The sequence below is a fragment of the Canis lupus genome, unplaced genomic scaffold (assembly GCF_011100685.1).
Source record: "Canis lupus familiaris isolate Mischka breed German Shepherd unplaced genomic scaffold, alternate assembly UU_Cfam_GSD_1.0 chrUn_S1650H1843, whole genome shotgun sequence".
Classification (NCBI taxonomy): Eukaryota; Metazoa; Chordata; class Mammalia; order Carnivora; family Canidae; genus Canis; species Canis lupus.
In genome coordinates this window covers 79,820-93,579 of record NW_023330495.1, presented here as the reverse complement: position 1 = coordinate 93,579, position 13,760 = coordinate 79,820, and the positions used below count along the sequence as shown (strand labels likewise).

The following is a 13,760-nucleotide window of genomic DNA, read 5'->3' as shown; positions in this document are numbered from 1 at the left end:
CTTTCTCATCATGATTTTATTAGTTTGAGGTTTTCTTCTTCTTTAACTAAGGCTGGCTAATGGTTTCTCTACCTTCTTAATTGTTTCAAAGAACCAACTCCTGGTTTTGTTGATCTTTCCCCACAGTTCTCTGGTCTCTATTTCATTGAGTTCTGCTCGAGTCTTTTTAACCCTCTTTCTGCTGCTGGGTGTTGGATCTATTTGCTGTCTTTCACCAGCTCCCTTAGGTGGAAGGTTACTTTTCTATTTGAGTTTTTTCCAGTTTTTGGATGGATGCTTGTATTGCGATGTATTTCCCCCTCAGGACTGCTTTTGCTGTATCCCAAGATTTTGAATGGTGGTGTCTTCATTCTCATTAGTTTCCATGAATCTTTTTAATTCTTCTCTAATTTCGTGGTTGACCCTTTCACCTTGTAGCAGGATGGTCCTTAACCTCCACGTATTTGAAATCCTTCCAAACTTCTTCTTGTGATTTAGTTCTAGTTTCAAAGCATTATGGTCTGAAAATACACAGGGTCGATCCCAATCTTTTGGTATCAATTAAGACCTGATGTGTGACCCAGTTTGTGGTCTCTTCTGGAGAAAGCCCCACGTGCACTTGAGAAGAATGTGTATTCAGTTGCGTTTGCATGTAAAGTTCTATAAATATCTGTGAAATCCATCTGGTCCAGTGTATCATTTAAAGCTCCTGTTTCTTTGGAGATGTTGTGCTTAAAAGACCTGTGGATTGCAGAAAGCGCTCCATTGAAGTCACCAAGTATAAGTGTATTATTATCTAAGTATGTCTTAACTTTGGTTATTAATCGATTGATATACTTGGCGGCTCACGCATCCGGGCCATAAATATTCGTGATTGTTAGGTCCTCTTGTTGGATAGATCCTTTAAGTATGATATAGTGTCCCTCTTCACCTCTCACTACAGTCTTTGGGACAAACTTTAATTTATCTGATATAGGATGGCTACCCCTGCATTTAGTGAGGACTATTTGAATGGTACACAGTTCTCCAACCTTTTATTTTCAGGCTGTAGGTGTCCTGATGTCTAAAATGAGTCTCTTGGAGACAGCAAATGGATGGGTCTTGCCTTTTTTTATCCAGTCTGAAACCCTGCGTCCTTTTGATGGGGTCATTAAGCCCATTCACGTTCAGAGTTACTATTGACAGATATGGATTTAGTGTCATCATGATACCTATTCAGTCCCTGTTTTTGTGGATTGTTTCCTTGGACTTCCCCTTTCTTTTACAGGGTCCCCCCTTAATATTTCTGGCAGAGCCGGCTTGGTGGTCACATATCCTGTCAGTTTCTGCCTCTCTTGGAAGCTCTTTATCTCTCCTTCTATTCTGAATGAGAGCCTTGCTGGATAAAGTATTCTTGGCTGCAGGTTCCTCTCATTTAGGACCCTGACTGTATCCTGCCGGCCCTTTCTCACCTCCCAGGTCTCTGTGGAGAGGTCTGCTGTTGTCCTAAAGCTTCTCCCCATAAAAGTTAGTGATTTCTTGTCTCTTGCTGCATTAAGGATCTTCTCTTTATCTTTGGAATTTGCAAGTTCCAGTATTAAATGTTAAATGTTGAGCGGTTTTTATGGATTTAAGGGGGGTGGGGGTGATCTCTCTAGCTCCTGGATCTAAATGCCTGTTTCCCTTCCCAAGTTAGGAAAGTTTTCAGCTATGATTTTTCAAATACATAATCTGGACCTCTGTCCCTTTTGGCGCCCTCGGGAACCCCAATTAAATGTAGATTTTTCCTTCTGAGGCTGTCATTTATTTCCCTTAACCTATCCTCATGGTCTCTTAATTGTCTTTCTTTTCTTCCCTCAGTTTCCGCCCTTGCCATCAACTTGTCTTCTGTGTCACTCACTCGTTCTTCTCCCTCGTTAACCCTGGTCGTTAGGACCTCCAGTTTGGATTGCATCTCATTCAACTGATTTTTAATTTCGGCCTGATTAGATCTAAATCCTACAGTCATGAAGTCTCTTGAGTCCTTTATGCTTTTTTCTAGAGCCACCAGTAGCTTTATAACTGTGCTTCTGAATTGGCTTTCTGACATTGAATTGTAATCCAAATGTTGTAACTCTGTGGGAGAGAGGACTGTTTCTGATTTCTTTCTTTGGAGGTGAGTTTTTCCTTCTAGCCATTTTACTCAGTGCGGAGTGGCCAAAAACAAGTTGTACTGGAATAACGAGAAGAGAGAGAGAGAAAAAAAGAAAAGAAGAATAAAAAAGAATTAAAAAGGGGGGGGGTGGGGAAACAACAGAAACAAACAGAAAAGAAAAAACAAGGGGGAGTATCCTCTGATCCTATATACTGTAAATCCCTCGGCTTCCCCTGGAACTTTCCAGTGCTGCTTGGTCAATACCTTGCTTTTCCCCTGACCTTCTAGCTGGTCTTCTGAGGGAGGGGCCTGCTGTGCTGATTGTCGGGTGTGTGCACCTGGGGAGCTGCCCAGGCCCCTGCCAGGTGTATGGCTCAGTGGGAGTTGTTTATCTGTGAGGCCCCTGCTCAGTCCCAGGTACAGGGTGACACCAGGAGGGACAACAACAGTGGGGGCGGCCAGCTGTGCAGCTCTGGAGTCAGCTCCCGCAGTGACTACTGCAGCTCCCAGTGTGCAGGGGCCTGGATGCTCCAGGGGCGGGCCCGCCGATCTGTACAGCTCGGGCCGCCCGGGGCAGGAGCCACCTGGCTGTCCTGTGTCCTCCCGGCCTCTGCCTGACCTGGGGGAGCACCCGATCCTGGGCTGTGTCCCCCGGCGCCCTGGGCTCTGGGACCTGTGACACTGTGAATGGACCTAAAGTGTAGGTCCACGATGTATAATTTAAAAGCATCAGAGTGAATTTTGTTTGAAGTTAACTTATACTTTATTACAATAAAACTCATAAGCCATTTTACAGGTTAAAGAAAAACTCAAAATATAGAAACAGTGAAATGACACGGGAAGGGCAAGCCTCCGTTGGGCTGCAGGCATGACGAGCCCTGCGGTGGGAGCTGGGGCGGGCTCCCGAGGTGGTCAGGGGGCTGCGCAGAGGTTGAAGCCAGTTGTCCCAGAGGCAATTGGCGGCTCTGGCACTCTGGGGACCCCGATTGCAGGTGCCAGGGCCTGCTCCTCCTCCGGGGTGGCCGCAGGTGCACGTGGCTCGTCCAGGGCGCAGCCGTGATCTAGAGCAGTGACCACTATCTGCAGGGGCTTCGCCTCCCCAGCTGGCACCTCAGCTGGGGCCAAGCCCTCAGCCCCAGCAGCCAGGGCGGCCTCGAGCACTTCAGGCCCATCCGAGGCAGCAGGCCCCACAGTTGGGGCTGGGGCGGGCTCCGGAAGTGCTTCAGGGTCTTTTGCTCGGGCCGAAGCTGTAGCTCCAAGAAGACAAGGTATCACCACCAGGACGGACTTTCCACGTCCCTCCCAAATCAAGGACACTCTTCCAACCGCTCAAAGAGCCCTGGGAGGTGTCCACAGCCTGCAGCTCGTGGGGATGGGGTGTGAGCCGAACCCCTGCTCCCGGCCCAGCTGCACGGACGCTGGATCCGTGGGGCCCACCCTGTCCCCAGCTCGGCCACCCCCAGGCCTCCTCACCCCCAGCCTCTGGCTCCGCTGCATGGAGGCGTCTGAGTTGTTGCAGGTAACGCCGGGCACGGAGCTCCACGTCTGTGCCTGGCATGCGCTGCCTTATGAATTCCAGAATCTTCTTCAGGGAGGCAGATTGGGGGAGCCGACAAAAGTCCTCCTGATAATAGTCCATCCATATCTCCAGGATGCAGCAGATGGCCCTGGGGAGGGACAGGTGGGCACAGGGGTCAGAACAGGGCTCCCTCACACCGAGGTGTCCCGGGGAAGCCCTGCAGGACCCGGGGCCTCGGCCTCCCGTGCGGGGCTGTCAGAGGCCAGTCCTGCTCCTCGTCCACCTGCCACCTGGCGGTCCTGCCTGCCACAGGCCTGCTCCCCGAGGAGGGGCTGGCACGAAGCCTCTGTGCGGGGGAGCCCACGCCCAGCGGTGTGACCATCACGGTCTTTGCTGGGAAGCGGGGCTCCCTCCTCAGCCTGGCTCCCTGCCCACTTGCCCCTTGAATCCACCGGCAGGCGTCCGGGGACGGGGGGCGTCTGGCCTGTCATTGCCCTCACTGCACACACTGTCGCTCTGGGAAGGTCCAAGCCAGGAGGGCTCGGGCTCTGTGTCCTGCCAGGCCTTGCCAGGAGCCACCCGGGACCTCCACTTTCCCTCCCTGTGGCTCTGCGCTGCCTCCCTCATGAGGGGCCCCGGGGGGTGTCCTTCCACTGACTCTAATCTGCCGTCTCCCACGGGGCCAGGGCCACCGGGTCTGTGAGCCCTCAATGGCCCTCGTGGCAACCTGCTGTGCACTGGGTCCAGGTGCCACCAGATTGGGGAGTGCGATGCTCCCCACCCCCTCTGCTCTGGGTCCCAGGTGTGGGGCAGACAGAGGGCTGGGAGGGGCGGGCATGGAGAAAGTCTCCCTTAGGGGTCCCAGTGCTCTCCCACCAAGCCCACACCCTATTCACGGCTCTCCTTTCCTCCTTTCCTGAAGGGCCCTTAGACCTTTACCCCGTCACGGGAATTGCAGATGTGTGGGGTGAGGGTCCAGCACCCCCGGCCCACAGCCCCCTCGCTGCCCTCCTGGAGAGGGAAGGCCCTCGGGCAGGGGCCGGAGTCACTCACAGTTTCCAGCGCTGCAGGACCGCGTCGTCGCCACCACACGCAGCTGCGATGCACCCATATCTAGGGGAGGGCGGGGGCATCCCACGAATCATCCTGTGGCCGCGACCTCTCACCGTGGGGGCTGTCACCTCTGACCCCCGACTAGGCCGGAGCCCCGGGGGCCGTCAGCTCTGTGCGGGGGGCCACGGGCAGCCCCCGGAGAAGCGCCCGCACCTGCCGGGGCCTCCTGAATGCTTGAGCATGAAAGGCTCCGGCCAGGCCCACGGCCGATATCTGAGTGGGCCTGGGCGCCCGGGGACCCCGGGGTCCCCCTGTGTGGTTGCCCCAGGACACAGCCCCCCGATGGACTCTCCAACCTCCCTTTCAATGGGAAAAGAGGCCAGCTCAGGACCCCGGTGACGGTGGGGAGGAGGCACAGGCCCCGTCACGGGGGAGGAGGACGGCTGCGGAGCACAGGCACAGCCCCTCTGGCCGACCCGCCACAGGCCAGGCCCCGGGGCTGCCCTCCGGGACCCCACTGTGCCCTGGGTGACTCTGCTCCAGGCGGGGGAGCGGCCCGAGGCCGGGCAGCTCAGAACCATTCCCAGCCTCCCCACCAGCAGGTGGCCCACCCCTGGGCTGCGGAGGCGCAGGTGCTCACTTCGTAAACAGCAGATCCAGCACCTCGTCGGTGGTGGCAAATCCATGACAGTTGTCTAAAAAGATGAAAACGGAGATGACATCCCTGCGCAGCAAGGCGGGCAGCAGTTGTTGGAATTCCTGCTCCAGCAGCTCCGTCCGGCTGGGCTTCGTCGGGCAGATGGGAGGCGCCTTCCCGGCCGAGGCCCTTGCACCCTGAGTTGGGACAGAGGGGACGTGCATGGAGCCGCCGGGAGGCCTGGGGTGGGAGCGCAGCCCGCAGCCCGAGCTCTCGGGGGCCGTGGGGGGCAGGAGTGCCCACGGCAGGAACCCGGGCCTTGATGCCTGTGGCTCAGTCACTTAGCCTCTGACTCTGGGCTGTGGCTCGGGTCGTGGCCTCAGCACCCTGGGATCCCGCCCTGGCAGGCCCTGCGCTTGGGGCCCAGTCTGCTTCAGGAGCCTGGGTCTCCCTCTCCCCTCCCTGCTCTCTGCCTGTCTCTTACACAAACAAGACAAACTATCCGATAAAGAAACAATCTTAGAGGATAAATGTTCAAAAAAGTTTGGATCAGTACAAGGACCTCAAGAGACACAGAGAGACAGAGACCGAGAGAGACAGACACACAGACAGAGGGAGAAGCAGCCCTGGTGCAGAGAGCCCGAGGCGGGACTCGATCCCGGGCCTGCGGGGTCAGGGCCTGGGCGGAAGGCAGGCGCTAAACCCCTGGGCGACCAGGCCGCCCCTGAAGGCTCTGCTCTGGTATTCCTACACCTCTGTGCACAGGGACTCTGCATCTGGCCCAGGCAGGGGCAGGGCCCTGGGGCAAGTGTGGGGAGCAGGGGAATGCAGACTCATGTGGGAGCAGGAGTGTAGGGGGGAGCCCAGGGGAGTAGCAGGCTGGCTTCTGGGACCCGGGGCCCTTCGTGCCGCATCGGGGACCCGGGTGTCGGGGGTGCCCCGGCCCCTGCACTCATTTGAGCCCGCGCTGGCCTCTGTTAGCTGCGCAGGGCACTTCCCAGTTCCTCGAGGCGGTGGGGCAGAGCACCCCTTCCTCCCGCTCGCGCCCCCTGTCCCGGGTGGAGCTCTGTGGAGACAGTGCCCGGCAGCCAGGCAGGAGGCCTCAGCGCCCGGTCCGGCCGCCTCGGCTGGGCCGCACCCCCAGCGGCCCCCATCCAGACACACCAGCGCAGGCGGCACCCCCCTCCCCCAAGGAGAGCAAAGGGATCGGCTGCAGGGCCTCGGGGGGACTCTTACTCGGGGTAAGAGGACCTCAGGAGCCCTGTTTGCACCCTGCCCACCTTGACCTCAGGGTGACCCTGAAGGGATCACCGGGGAACCTGCCGCCCTGCAATGTCCCCCAGCCTGGATGCACCTGCCCACACATCCCTGTTTCCCGGAAGCTGAAGAGGAGGGGATGGGGCCACCCAGGATGGCTGGCACAGGGGGCCTGGCCTGGCCTGCTCTGGCTTACCTGACGGCGCCTCCTGATAAACGCCCTGAGGCGTTGGTTTTTATGCTGGAGCCAAAGCCTACAGCATTGGAACAAGCGGCACCCCTGGGGTTCCTGGGAGCCAGAGCCCCCAGAGGTGGGCCGGCAGCAGGAGAACATCTTCCAGGAGCGGATGTCTCCAGCCAAGTGAGCCTGAGGTGGGGCTGCACTAGATGCGGTTGCCTGGTCACGGGGGTTCCAAGTTCTGTTGGGCTCTGTGTCACGGGAGTGACCTCACTTCCTGGGACCCCCTCCCTGACCCACTCCTGGAGGAAGCTGCAGGGGCGGCGCTCGGGGCTGCCGACGGCTCCCCCGTCCCTGCAGGCGATGGCCTGTGCACACAGTGACACACCCGCACCCCTGTCCACAGGCCCCAGGGAAGGACTGTGTGCAGCCAGGGCCCCAGCCTGGACACACGCCTGCGTTCAGACACAACTTTCCATTCTTCCCCGGTTTTGACCCCAGAGAAGCCGTTGTGCCCGTCGGGGATGGTCTGCATCTTGCCCGTGGGACAGGGATTATCCTAGCGGGTGCTTCCTCCAGACGTCCCCAGGCCACTGTGGCATCATATCTATGACATTGGAGGCGGGTGTCACATGCGGGAAATACCTCCAACCACATGTTCTTCTTGGTGTGTACATGCGCCCAGGCCCACGAGGTCCATGTGCACACACGTGGGCACCAGTTCTCTCATACTGGAGGCCCAGAAGATGACAGTCCCACCGGGGGAGGCATGGGCAATAGCTCCCCACGATCCTAGGCTCCTGAATCCAAGGCAAACCCTACAGAAGGTGTCAGAGTCTCGGCCTAGAAGGTGTGAGGCCGTCCTTATCCTGAACCCCTGCCTGTCGTGTGTTATGGGCCCTTCCCTCCTTCCCACTGGGTGAGCTGTGGACAGCGGTGCACCCAGTGGGTCGCCCTGACCTGGGCTCTAGGGAACCTGCTGTCAGCCACAGAACTGAAAGTAGACAGGAGGCACTGACTCTCCGGCTTGACCCCCAACTGAACTGAAAGCACGTTGTGTGTCCACGTACACTGACAGAGAAACAGAGACACGGATATAAATGTAGACACAGATGCAGAACTAGGAAGTTAGCAGAGGAGAAGCAACATCACTGAAGATCATTAAATAAAAAAAGAAAGACAGCTGAGTCTCGAATGGAGAAAAATGGAGTAATTAAAATAGAATCATGAAAAAATAATTCATCAAACCGAAAAGCAGAGAGAGGGATAAAGAAGAAGGAGCACTTTGGTGACACAAAGAAACGGCAAGCCTCGAATGTAAGGGTGATCGTGCCTCACGGACTCCATGGAACCTAAGTTGGGCAACAAGCAGCACCTTCCAGCAAAGGCCTAAGCGAATTATTTTCTGTTGTTGTTTTTTATTTAAAGATTTTTATCTCTTTATTCATGAGAGTGACAGAGAGTGAGAGAGGCAGAGACATAGGCCGAGGGAGAAGCAGGCTCCATGCAGGAAGCCTGATGGGGGACTCGATCCCGGATCCCAGGATCAGGCCCTGGGCCGAAGGTGGATGCTCAGCTCAGCCCCTGAGTCACCTGGGGGTCTAGACTAAGCTAATGAAAATGTACAAGGGATTGTGTCATACTGTGTTTGTAAGGGGGTAAAATTTCTCTTTACTAAGAAAGCGAGGGCAGCCCGGGTGGCTCAGCGGTTTAGCACCGCCTTCGGTCCAGGGCCTGATCCTGGGGACCCGAGATCAAGTCCCCCCTCGGGTTCCCTGCATGGAGCCTGCTTCTCCCTCTGCCTGTGTCTCTGCCTCTCTCTCTCTCTCTCACTGTGTGCCTATCATAAATAAAAAATAAAAAAAAATTTAAAAAAAAAAAAGAGTCATGGCTCGAGTAAAAGGGTTTTGGTATCACACCACTGATCACACTGTTTTGTGCCAGTCTTAGCATATCAATATGCTAATATCAATATACCACTCTTGTGTTTGGACCCGCTAATGTGCTTCTTATTATGATTTCAAGATGCCCTTCAAGAACAATGGGAAACTTTGAAACAATAGAGATTTATTATTTATAAGACCTGGAAATCACACAGCACACCTGGAACCACATAGCGAGGTCACACAGGGCAGGGGGAAGGAGGATGGCGAGCATACAAGTATGCACAGGCAGGTTTTCTGCTTTTATCAGAGCCAAGTGTGGGGGGCTAGGGTTTTATAGGCTCACTCTTTATTAGAAAATTTAAAATATAAGAGTGTGGAATTTAAAGCTCAGGAAGAGAAAAGGCAAGTGGCCCAAATGGTCACTTATTGAAATCAACCAAGTTCACAAAGGAGCCTAGGGGGCAGTGGGGCTGGCTCTTTGTCTAGTCTTGTGGTTGGCAATGTGTTTATTTGAAATAACTATCTTTTGTCAGTTACTCGTATTACCAAAAAAAAAAAAAAATAGCCAAAGCTCATGGCTTATATCGCATTGCCAAGTGCTGCAGAGTAACCATCCTGGAGTACCACTCTGTTCATCTGACCCCCCTGCAAAGTACCCTCACAATTGCTTCCTGATTATGCAAATTTTTCAGGTACAAAATGACCCAACTTTGCCTTCTCAATCCTGGATCCCACCACTGTAATCTACATGCCCTGTCTCCAACCAACTGGGCTATTCACTTCTCTTTTCACAACGCAGCACTCACCTAGCTCCTTGCCTTTGTCCATACTGGTGCCAACATGTTATCATCAAGCACATGGTGTTTTTGCAGAGACGGTTGGTAAATAAATAAGGAATGGGCCTCCAGTGGCCTCCATGATAATATATTATTCCTCACCCCTCTGATTTTCCTCCTCCTGTTTTTCTACCACAACCCCTCCTATCTAGTCACACTCCTAAATGTTCCACTCTCTTCATTAACCCACAGCTGAACTTCAGGCTTTACAATCCTAACATGTTAACAGACATTTATGCGGGGTCTACTCTGAAGCAGGTACTGCACAAGGTATATAGGTGAAACAAAGACGAATAAGCTACTTATGTTCCTGCCCTGAAAAAGCACACAATTAACTACAGAATGAGAAATGCAGGATGCTTGGGGAGTGCAGGAGGGAATTTAAAGACAGTTTTTTGGAGTTTTAACCTGAAAAATAAAACTATCAGTTATTTTACTAGCAAAAAAATGGTTTTTTTCAGGAATAACAGAATTCCAATTCTGGACATGCAACAAACAAAGAGGAACATTATTTTGTGCAGAAGAAGAATGAAGCTGGGAGGGTTTTTTCCAAACAAAAGTCCATTGGGGGGGAAAAAATAGCAGAAGTCCAGGTCATGATGGTTTCCAAAGGGCTGAGTTGCAGGGGTAGTGGAGATGTTGTCAGAGATACGAAATACATCTTTCCCTTGCAGGAGCCTGTGATTGATGATTCTTTCCTGCTGCTGATTCTTCTGTTGGGCTCTTCATTGATAATTCTTTCTGTAATTAACCATAATTGATGTTGAGTGGTAAGGCTTCACCTCCTAACTTTCTCTTTTCTCCTCCTTTCCCTATTTTAGTGAGGTTCCACTAATTAATATTGTCTTAAACATTGGAAACCCTGGGGCCAAGTGAAGAGCATGGGAAAGAAGAAAGGGCAGGATTCCAGGGAGCAGAAGCAAACAGAGAGCATTCAGACATTTCCAACCATTTGGTGGGACTACGGTAGCAAAGGTTAGGTGGTGGGAAAAGAGGCCAGACTGTCAATAGTTTACTAAGCGATGCCGGGAGTTTCTCTCCTGAAAGTAATAGGTTGCCTTTAATAGATTTTTAGATTGGGGAATAATCAGCGAGTTCTCTAGAATGATCATTCAGGCAGCATTATCAGAGGTGGTTTGGAAGTGGGAGAAAAGGCAATCAGGGAAGTGAACTATCAAACTGTTGTAAGAGAGGCACCTGGGTGGCTGAGTTGGTGAAGGGTCAGCCTTCGGCTCAGGTCATGATCACAGAGTCCCAGAAGAGAGTCCCTGGTGGAGCCCCGGGATGGAGCCCCAGGAGGGAGCCCTACACGGAGCTCCGCCCCTCCCCCTGCTGTCGTTCTCTCTCTCTCCCTCCCTCTCAAATAAAAATAAAATGTTTTTTGAAACATTTCTTTCTTTCTTTTTTTTTTTTTAAGAAACTGTCGGAAGATCCCGGAGCAGGCCGGAGACACGGTCGCGGGGGCTGGAGCGCCCCCCGAGGCCCCTGCTAGGCGGACAGACCTCTCGGGTCGTGAGTGTGCGCCTCGGCCTCCGCCGCACCTGCACCCGATTCCGACCGCGCTCGTGCCGTCTGCCCCCAAACTTATGCACTTAATTATCTTTTCCTGGACTCCCCAGTCGTTTCCTGCCCACCACTCCAGTCTCCCTAGATAACACAATAGGAATTGATGGGGTTGGAAGGGCTCGCAAGCCCTCGGAGGCCCAGCTCACGCCCAGGAAAGCGGGGGGGCGCTCCGGGAGCCCCATCACGGGGCTCATCACCCGGTCGCCTTCCCGGGACACGGAGCAGGACACCTCTAGCGCGCCCCCACAGCTGTCAGGCCCTCGGCGGCCGCCAGGGGGCGCGTCCGTTCCCCTCCCCATCCCCCCCCCCCCCCCCCCCGTTTTTTCTCTTTTGCGGAAACGCGAACCCGCGCTTCTCCAAAGCAAATGAACCCTGAGGTAATTCGGCCCTCTGCCGTCGCCGTAGCCCCAGACTGTAAACAGGAAGTAGGCGCCAAGAGGCGGGTGAAAAATAACGCCCGGGGCTCGGAGGCGCCGTCGCCTGCGCGCTCAGGGGGTCCCTGCGGTTCTGCGCGGGGAGGGCTTCCCTCGCCAGTCCCTCCTCCAGTGGAGGTCTTGCCGCTAGCCAGCTCTCCCCTCGGCGGACAGGGCGTCCCCCCAACCATGGCCGAATACTCGTACGTGAAGTCCACCAAACTCGTGCTCAAGGGAACCAAGGCCAAGAGGTAAGGCCAGAGCTGGCGCGGGAGACTCTGGGTCTCTTCCGACGGCGCCCCCGCCCCCCCCCCCCCCGTGGGGAGGAGAGTCGAGTCTCGCGGAACTCGGGGTGTGAGGGAGCCGGGAACTCCGGCGCCCCGCCCTCGGGCCTGCTTCCGGCCGCGGGCTCTGTGGCTGCCGGGCAGCTCCGGGCGCTCGTGCGGGGCCGGCCTGACGGAGGAGACCTGAGGGCGCCACCGCGAGCCGCAGCTGCAGGCCCGGCCCCGGGTCAGGAGCCCCCCAGACCGCTGCTCGGCGCGTCCGCCTTAGTCTCGTGCTGCAGGTCGTGACAGCGACGTCTCCTGTTAGGGCTCGTTACTTCACGCCCGCCCCCCCGCCCAGTACTCCTTAAACGTCTCCCCTCAAAAAAAATCCTTCATTCCCCCCCCCACAAAAAAAACCCTTAATTAATCATCCCTCCCTCCCCCCGCCCAAAAAGAGCAAATCCTTAATTTTTTTAATACGATATGCAGATGTGCGTTTTGACAGGTATAGAATAAGCTCAAGTCCGCGTTCTCCGCAGTTACTAGTTTAGCAGTTTGTGGCAGGTCCGTTAATATCCTGGAGCTTCTATTTACTCATTCATTAGGGAAGATTAGCGGTAGGAGAACTGATGCTAGGGGGCAGCCCGGCGGCTCCGCGGCTTGGCGCCGCCTTGGGCCCGGAGCGTGACCCTGGTGACCCTGGAGTCCCGGGATCGGCCCCACGTCAGGCTCCCTGCACGGAGCCTGCTTCTCCCTCTGTCTGTGTCTCTGCCTCTCTCTCTCTCTTTCTTAAATAAATAAATAAAATCTTAAAAAAAAAAAAAAAAAGAATTGCTACGAGGATTAGATGAGTTAACGCGTACAGTAAGCGGAACCAAATGCAAGGAGAAGGTCGTAGTGGTGATTTACGGTCGTTGGACTTTTTAGGAAAAAGTATCTGCCCGCCCAGATCTCCACCTCTCTTCTCTCTGGTAGATTTGCTCACGGTTGATCATTCATTACAGATGTTAATCTGAAGCTTGTCCTGCCTGGCTTTACAGGAGAGAGGGGAGAGTTAGCTTCTGAAAGCTTACGTTTCCATGAAAATACAAATAAGCGCATCTCATGCTCATCACAACTATCAATCTTCATTAACGCACGTAGATAGCACTTTCTGCCTGCCTAGAACAACTCTAAGCACTTTGAATACGACTTATTTGGAAACACCCCGGGTGTTGTTTTTTTTTTTTTTTCTTTTTTTTTATTACTGAGATATGATACATATAAAATTCACCCTATAAAGCACAGTTCTGTGGGTTTTAGTGTTTAGTCCACAAAGTTCCCCACTGTCATGTTGTCCAACATTTTCATGGTCTGGGAAGGAAACCCCATAATCCTTAGTAGTCCCTCTCCAGTCCACTCTTCCCTCATGCCCGCAACCACTAATATACTTTCTCTCTGTTATCAGTTTGCCTGTTCTGAATATTTCCTATAAATGGAGTCATGCAATATGCGGTCTCTTGTATCTGGCTTCATCCATGTCTAGCATGTATCAGTATCCTTATTTTTATGGCTGAATAATATTCCATTGTATGGATATAACACATTTTGTTTATCCTTTCACCCGTTGAAGGACATCTGGGGTATTTCCACTTTTTGGCTATTAGGAATCATGCTGTTACGAATTTCTTAGAAAATTTTTGTGTGGATGTGTGTTCTCATTTCTCTTGGGTATATACCTAGCAGTACATAGGTTAGGTCATATGATAACTCTGTTTAACTTTTTGAAGAACCCCAAACTATTTCCTAAAGCAGCTGTACCACTTTTCATTTTCACCAGCAACATAGGAAGATTCACATTCACCCTTAATCCTCGCAGTAACCTTAAGAGCATAAATTATTATCCTCATGTTATAGATGAGAAGCTGACAGTGATTAAGAAATGTTCCAAAAGTCGCAGAGCTAAGAAATAACAAGATTAAAAAGGCAGTCCTCCAGAGCCTGTTCTCTTAACTATAATACAATACATACAGGATCAGAACTGACTTCTCAGTATTAGAAGGAAGAGAACATATCGG

At 53.5% G+C, this 13,760-nt stretch overlaps 1 protein-coding gene and 2 long non-coding RNA genes across 4 annotated transcripts; 1 reads left to right on the top strand and 2 right to left on the bottom strand.

Annotated features, from left to right (window-relative positions):
• Window positions 1–2,831: 2,831 nt before the first annotated feature.
• Window positions 2,832–6,968, bottom strand: LOC119878470 (ral guanine nucleotide dissociation stimulator-like). 2 transcript variants are annotated; one of them, XM_038589090.1, is made up of 5 exons: window positions 6,755–6,968; window positions 5,305–5,498; window positions 4,665–4,724; window positions 3,566–3,759; window positions 2,832–3,345 (listed from the first exon to the last, which is right to left on the bottom strand). In XM_038589090.1, exons 1-5 carry the CDS (start codon window positions 6,890–6,892, stop codon window positions 3,005–3,007), a joined length of 927 nt encoding a protein of 308 aa, XP_038445018.1. In that variant the 5' UTR covers window positions 6,893–6,968; the 3' UTR covers window positions 2,832–3,004. The 2 variants fall into 2 exon arrangements, with proteins under 2 accessions (XP_038445018.1, XP_038445019.1); XM_038589091.1 differs by having other exon boundaries at window positions 2,832–3,339.
• A 1,815-nt stretch (window positions 6,969–8,783) lies between these two features.
• On the bottom strand, window positions 8,784–11,763 carry LOC119878475. The gene is made up of 2 exons (XR_005386938.1): window positions 11,645–11,763; window positions 8,784–10,199 (listed from the first exon to the last, which is right to left on the bottom strand). It is a non-coding gene; the product is annotated as an uncharacterized LOC119878475 (long non-coding RNA).
• LOC119878472 lies at window positions 9,167–11,069 on the top strand. Its single transcript, XR_005386935.1, has 2 exons — window positions 9,167–10,228; window positions 10,876–11,069. It is a non-coding gene; the product is annotated as an uncharacterized LOC119878472 (long non-coding RNA).
• Window positions 11,764–13,760: the final 1,997 nt, after the last annotated feature.

Excerpts from the sequence above, each read along its gene's own strand:
- LOC119878470 (XM_038589090.1), bottom strand. The coding sequence starts at position 6,892 with ATGTTCTCCTGCTGCCGGCCCACCTCTGGGGGCTCTGGCTCCCAGGAA. Across the intron at positions 5,499-6,754 it reads TTATCAGGAGGCGCCGTCAG|GGTGCAAGGGCCTCGGCCGG; the intron begins GTAAGCCAGAGC and ends GTCCCAACTCAG. Across the intron at positions 3,760-4,664 it reads GTCCTGCAGCGCTGGAAACT|GGCCATCTGCTGCATCCTGG; the intron begins GTGAGTGACTCC and ends GTCCCTCCCCAG.